Below are 7127 nucleotides of genomic sequence, written 5' to 3'. Positions count from 1 at the left end.
TGACCATGATTTTGTCGTCGGGGTATGAAATCGTCGAAACGATGTCGAGCGAGTTGCAACTGCGAAATCTGTCAAGGCTCCACGGTCGGGTGCAGATCTTCAGGAGAAGCTCCACTTATGATCATCCAGCGGAGGACCTCGTTCCTGGAGACGTCTTCGAGGTGCACAAAGGAATGGTGCTGCCATGCGATGCCGTCTTGCTGGATGGGGCGGTAGTTGTGGACGAAAGCCAGTTGACTGGCGAATCAGTTGCTATTTCAAAGCAAGCCGTATGTCGGAAATCCGATCGACTGTTTGATTGGGATGCTGACGCGACATCAGTTTTGTACTCTGGTACCAAGCTGCTGGATGTGAAGAGTAAGCAGCATCAATCTCGGAGCTACGCCATTTGCGCTCGAACGGGCTTCGACACTCTTCGTGGTTCGATGATATATTCCATCATGTTTGCCCCAAGCAGCCGTTACGACTTCGAATCAGACGTGTTCAGATTCGTACAAGTTTTAGCTTGTGGAGCCACTGTAGTGGCCGTGCTCACATTCATCAAGGAGTACCTGAGGAAGAAACCCTGGAAGGAAGTTGTCATCATGTCGCTGGATCCGGTGACGTGTGTAGTACCGCCAGCCTTACCTGCAGCCATCACCGGGGCGCTATCTCTCTCGTTGGCCAGTCTGCGATCCAAATGGGATGTACGTTGTGTTCACCCAAAGCATATCATGGCCGCTGGACAGGTCTCAACAGTGGTCTTCGACAAAACTGGAACTCTCACAGAAGAGGGCATCCACTACCATGGAGTAATCCCCGTACTGCGTCCGCCATTCGCTTTGTCATGCAAAACGCTGCGAAATGACACTGTAGCTTCCTCTGTGTACCTGCCAGCAAGGATAGAGGCACTAAAGCCCGAAGGATTAGGCGCCCTTGAGACAGACGTCGGGTGGCTGGTGGCGACGAACCCCATGTTACTGATGGCGATGGCCACTTGTCATGAGTTGAGCATCGTTGAAGGCGATCTACAAGGCGACGACCATGACCGCTGTCTGTTTGAGGCTTCTGGCTGGGAGATTGCAGAGGAGGGTCGGTGCACTTTGGATGCGGACGGGTTGCCTGGAGCCAAGGAGCTCTTCCTGGCTCCTCCGAAGACGGAGTGGTTTGTGTCAATGCGTCCTCGAGGGCGCCAGAGACTGGTCACCATGATCGCGGAAGGCCTCAATTTGGACGAACTTGCGGATACGATGGCTGGTCGGCAACGATGCCCTGCGTTTGAGTCCATGAGAATCTCGAGAAGCGTGGAGATGGGGCGGCTGAGGGTCTATTCTCTGGACCACAGCCTCCACCGTATGACGGTTGTGGTGCGAGATTTGTTCACAAAGCAGTGTTACTGCTTTGTGAAAGGTGCCCCAGAGAGCATTCTTGACATCTGCCTCCCATCATCGGTGCCAGAGTTGACAGAAACAACGATACAGTCCTATGCCAGTCGTGGAGCTCGATTACTAGGTTTGGCGGGCAGGCCACTCGGTCCACTGACACCATCGGCTGTGGACAGGCTGGCTCGTGTGGACCTTGAACACAAAATGATCTTTCTGGGATTGGGGATTTTCGAGAACAAGCCCAAGGAGGGTGTCAAGGAAGCCTTACATGCGCTCCATGAAGCACATGTGCGGCCGCTGATGGCGACTGGAGACAACCCGAGAACTGCGATTGCGGTTTCACGCCAGACATGTTTACTGCCTCCGTGTATTGAGGACGTGATTATCGGAGACCTACACGGTGTACATAGTGATCGAGTAGTATGGGCCAAGGTTGCCTACGCACCTGATGATGGCACTTCTTCCGATTCTGACTGGCTCAACACTGCTTTACGGCATCGCCACACGACATTTGACCTTCAAGACTACATAGTGGGTCAGCAAATGTCCAAGTTGACTGTAGCGCTCACCGGACGCGCGTTCAGAAAGGTACAGGAGTGGCACCTGCGCCTGGGTCTCACGTTCTATGGGGACGAGCACCAGAGCCGGCCTCTACACGCGGCAGCTTCCGTCCATCCGCAGGATTCCACGTATCTGGCGGCAAAGCACATGCTACCTCCTGCGGTGTCTGAATGGATGATGATATCTTGCGCTCGAAACCGCAGAAGGCTCAGGAGCGACCCCGAGGCGGTCGAGCAGGAGGACCTACTGACGATCAGCCTGTTCGAATTCATTCTCAGGCATGGTAGAGTGTTCTCGCGAATGACGCCTGACGATAAAGCGTTGCTGGTAACATCTCTGCAAAGCTTGCCTCGGAGCCCTTTGATTGGCATGGTTGGGGACGGAGCCAACGACTGCGCCGCGCTGAAGGTTGCTGATCTCTCTGTCTCAGTAGGGTCTGCTGAGACTTCACTAGCGGCCTCATTCACCTCTGAGAGAGCCTCCTTGAGGAGCGTTCTTGACGTTATGCGCGAGGGCAGAGCCGCTCTTGCCAACGGTTTCGTCCAGGTCCGTTTTGTGCTGCTGTACTCCATGATGCAGTACGCCATGTGTGAGATCCTCTTCTTCAACGGCACCTACATCACAGACCAAATGGTGAGTCACGGGCTCTGGGCACACTCAGTTCCTGGTTCAAGACCTCTTCGTCATCGTACCGCTATCCTTTCTGATTAGTATCACCCCGACCAGTGACACCCTCACTCGACACGTGCCAGGCGGCTCTCTCACGAGTTTATCGGCGTTGGTGGGTATCCTTGGCCAGGTCGTCGTGCAGTGCTCCCTGTTCCTCTTCGCCGTGGTTACGCTCCTTCATCACGAAAAGGCCACGGGCACTCCTAGAATTGTCGAGAGCTTCGAGAGAACAGATTTATCTACTATCCTGTTCACCCTCTGCCACCTGCAAATCGTTCTGCTGGGAGTTGTCTTCCACGAGATGAGCTACCCGTGGAGACGATTGGCATTCTTCAATCATTGGTTGATGTTCTTTGCAGGGTTTATGTACGCAGCGGGACTCGTTGTTGCTTTCCCTTTGTCTGTGATTGGTCTTGGCGACGTTCGATTTCGCTTACAGCGCCTGCTGGGAATGGTCGTCGTACCTAACTTCGGTCCCTCTATGTTCCGCATCTTGACGGTGTCTTTACTCGCGACACTGTCTATGGAAGGTCTCGTGCGTTATTTACGTCGGAAAGAGCTCACGGATGTAGACATCGGAGGATTGGTGACATTCCAGCCGAAGGAGGAAAGATTGGGTGACATGTATGGCGTTCGTGTTCACGAAGTATAAACCGATTTTTTCTGTCGCCATGCCCAAGCAACGAATGACGGCGCTGGACATCAGGGCTGCAGTCAACGAAATGCGAAGCAGCATCGTTGGCCTCCGCGTGGCGAATATCTATGATCTGAACAACCGACTGTACGTGTTGAAACTGAGCAAGGCGGAAATGAAAAAGCACCTGATCATGGAGGCGGGTCATCGCTGCCATCTATCGGACTGGAAGCGAGACAAGAACGCCCTTCCGAGCCATTTCTGCCTGCGCCTGCGGAAGTTCCTTCGGACAAAACGAATTGAGGGTGTTAGGCAACTGGGCGCGGATCGCATCATCGACATCCAGTGTGGGTTACGGGAGAACGCTTTGCACCTCATCGTGGAGTTTTACGTTTTTGGCAACGTTATTCTGACGAACTCCAACTACGAAATCCTTGTCATCCTCAGAAGAACGAATGTGGAGCAAACGGGGAAACTTGCCATTGGGCAGGTGTATCCCCAAGATAAGTTCTCTGGATGGAGTACACTGATATCTCCTGTTCTGCTGGAACCGTGCATCCAGGGTGGTGGCGCGTTAGGCGAGAGCGTGGAGGCTTTAAGCGTTTTGCGAACTCTGTCTCGTGAATACGTGGCGGCGCTGAATGTGTCTAACGACAACGTCACGGTGCTGAATATGTCTAACAACGACAACAAGAAACCATCTGCTTTAGCGGATCTCTGTCGACCGATGCTACCATTCGCCCACCCTGGCTTGGTTGCACATGCTGTTCGTAAAGCAAGCCTCAACCCATCCTTTAAAAGGTTGATTGAACTTCCACTAGTCGAAGCAGTCGCCGACGCCGAATTCGAATTAGTTGTTGCCGCTGTGCTCGATGAATGTTTGGGGAAGCTTCGGGAGGTGAGTGCGGACGGCTCCCTCGGCTATGTCGCGGCGGCATCACGCCCGATCCGCGGGTACGCCGTTACGACGGAGATCCTAATTCACAAGGACGATAAGCACGTCATTTCGGAGGTGCTGGACGATTTTACACCGATAATACTCTCCCAACAGCAAGCGAAGCAAGATCGCATCCGGGAATACTCTACCTTCAACGAGGCAGTGGACGCCTTCTTTGGGTCGCAGATTCTGCACGACGAACAGAAGGTCGAGGCTAAACAGCAGCAGACCAAGCTCTCAAAGGTTGAGAAGATCAAGCTTGACCAGTTTTCACGTGTCGAAAAACTGGAACTGGAGCAGCAACAGAACGAGATCTTCGCGGAGCGCATTGAGACGAACCTCGATCTAGTAGACAATGCTATCAACATGATGAGAATGCTCGTTGGCACCGGCGCAGACTGGAATACCATCGCGGTGCAGCTGAAACAGGAGCGAAAGAAGTCACATCCGCTCGCCACTCATGTACACAAACTTGACTTGGCCTGCAACCGATTCGATCTCTTGTTGGCTGCAGAGGACAACGAAGCATTTGGGGAGGAGGAAGCGCCGCTACTGGCTGTTCCTGTGGACTTGACTTTGTCAGCATTTGGCAATGTGGAGAGACTGCACCGGGGTAGGAAGAATGCAAAGGCCCGTCAGGAAAAGACGCTTGCCGCTGCCACACTTGCCATCAAAAAAGCGGAGAAACAGACAAAGCGCAACCAAGATGTGAGTCGTAGCCAAATTTATCATGCAGGTGTTCGTACAGAAGCAGCAGGGCATGCAGCGGGTCCGGCAGCCTTTGTGGTTCGAGAAGTTCAACTGGTTCGTCTCTTCAGAAAACTACCTAGTGATATCTGGGCGGGATGCAATTCAAAACGACATTCTCTTCAAGAAGCACCTAAAGAAGAACGACATCTACATCCACGCTGACGTCCACGGGGCCGCCTCCTGTGTTGTCAAGAACCAGACTGGGAACCCTGTCCCCCCCACGACTCTCGCCGAGGCGGGACAAATGAGCGTGTGCCGAAGTGCTGCGTGGAAAAGCAAAATCGTTACGAGCGCCTGGTGGGTGTTCGCATTCCAGGTTAGCAAGACGCCACCACCTGGAGAGTACCTGAGCCGCGGAGGATTCATGATCCGAGGCAAGCGGAATTTCCTGCCACCCATGAGACTCGAAATGGGCTTCGCGTTCATGTACGTCCTAGTAGACGACTCTGTGGCTCGTCACCTAGGTGAAAGGGCTGTGAGTACTCCAAGCCCGCAGCTTGCTGAAGCGTCCGCCCGCGTAATGGCCCACGCTGACATGATTCATGAGCCAGAGATGATTCGGTTGGAAGACGTCATCCCGCAAACCACTAAGCTGTCCCTGAACAAAGCGAAGATCTCTCGAGCAGGGAGAAAGGCTAAAAAAAAAGAGAAGGGAACCAATTTGAATCCAGTCAGCAAACCGCGTCCTGCGGCGGTTCATAAGGGGAAGAAGGAGGAGAAATGGGTCAGTCTCATTACTGGTGGAGAGATCACTGATGAGATGCTGTCCGGACCGAATCGCGGTTCGCGGACAGCTAATACCCCAATCGTTGAGGCGGTTCCGGAGCCACCTTACCAGAAGCCAGACGTGGGGATCCTAGAAGCTGGTGAGGACATGGACGACTCCATCAAAGACGGCGTCTTGAAAGCTGTTGAGGACATGGATGACTCCATCAAAGACGGAATCTTGAAAGCTGTTGAGGACATGGATGACTTCATCAAAGACGGAATCTTGAAAGCTGTTGATATGAGTCTTGAGGTGGAAGCAATAGATAAGAACCTCGAGGTGGAAGCAGACACTGCTGACCAGGAAGCAAATGGTGGCCTGGATCATTCTGCCGGTGAATTGGATCGGTCTGACGAAGAGGACGTTGAAGCGGATGACGCCGTACGCTTGATAGACGCTGACGTCACAGGGTCCACCGAGTGGGTGAAGGAGCCTCGGCACAAGAAGACAGAAAAGAAGGAGATTCAGCAACTCTTGGAAGAAGAAGGAGATTTTGTCGACTCCGCAAATCTGGATGTTCTGAACACTCTTACGGGGATTCCCAGCCCGGAAGATACACTACGCGGAGTGGTGCCTGTGTGTTCACCGCTATCCGCGCTTCATGGGCATCTCTACAAACATGTGACTAAGCTGGTGCCAGGCAAGTCAAAGAAAGGCCTGATAGTGCGACACATCATGAAGGCTGTGCTTGACGACGCGGCATCGGACGCAGAGAGAGCCCTGTTGAAGACTGTCGCTCCGGCTGACATGCACAACGCTCTGGTAACTGACGCCACCATTGTCAACTCGAGCAAGTCCGCAGGAACAGAATTTAGAGGCACACGAAAGGGTCATAAAGTCAACCATAAGAAAGTCCAGAGAGGACCAGAGGACTAGGCCTCTGAAGACGAGTCATTGAGGTCACGGACGTGGGGCATCCGGGCCAGAACGAACTCCTGCGCTCTGGAGAATTTTTGGGCTTCTTCAACAGCATCCTTCCCGTAAAAACCCCTCGTCATCTTTGTTTGAATCTTGGACTTCACATTGCGAATTTTGAACCCGAAAACCTTTGGCTCGTAGGGTACTATGATGTCCATTGGCAGTAGTTGCGTGAATGTCTGGAAGAAAACGTGAGCGAAGCTGGCTCCAAAAAAAGCGCCATCGATGTCCTGTGAATCGGAGTTGTCGTTGTGGGTGTCGTAAACCTCTTGACAGGCGGGGCAAAAGACACGCACGCGGTGAAGACGGAGATCCTCGGATAGACCAACGGGAACCATGTTGGCACCGTCACACAGCACTCGTGGGCAGGTCCCGAAGTCTCCCTCGTAGTACTTCTCCTTCATAGCCGCAAGTCCCTTTGGGGAAAGAATATAGCGTGAGTGGATCAACCCGTACAGTTCGGTGGCGTCTCGGTACAACTCCAAGAATTCTTTCTTCTCCAAATCCTCATCTCTCGGTGGAGAGTCT

The 7127-nt window shown here is 53.1% G+C and overlaps 2 protein-coding genes across 2 annotated transcripts; both read left to right on the top strand.

Annotated features, from left to right (window-relative positions):
- Positions 1 to 41: 41 nt before the first annotated feature.
- On the top strand, positions 42 to 3246 carry KVP18_001682 (uncharacterized protein; the record flags this gene model as incomplete). Its single annotated transcript, XM_067951927.1, has 2 exons — positions 42 to 2558; positions 2587 to 3246. 2 exons carry the CDS (start codon positions 42 to 44, stop codon positions 3244 to 3246), a joined length of 3177 nt encoding a protein of 1058 aa, XP_067813391.1.
- Positions 3247 to 3265: 19 nt separating this feature from the next.
- KVP18_001681 (uncharacterized protein) lies at positions 3266 to 6557 on the top strand (the record flags this gene model as incomplete). The annotated part of the gene is made up of 2 exons (XM_067951926.1): positions 3266 to 4873; positions 4902 to 6557. The coding sequence occupies 2 exons, from the start codon at positions 3266 to 3268 to the stop codon at positions 6555 to 6557; spliced, it is 3264 nt and encodes a 1087-aa protein (XP_067813390.1).
- Between the last annotated feature and the right edge of the window lie 570 nt (positions 6558 to 7127).

This window comes from the organism of the source record quoted next, assembly GCF_019968955.1.
Source record: "MAG: Porospora cf. gigantea A chromosome Unknown PgA_NODE_1205_length_7127_cov_337.751, whole genome shotgun sequence".
Lineage (NCBI taxonomy): Eukaryota > Apicomplexa > Conoidasida > Eugregarinorida > Porosporidae > Porospora > Porospora cf. gigantea A.
This window is presented reverse-complemented; position numbering and strand designations above follow the sequence as displayed.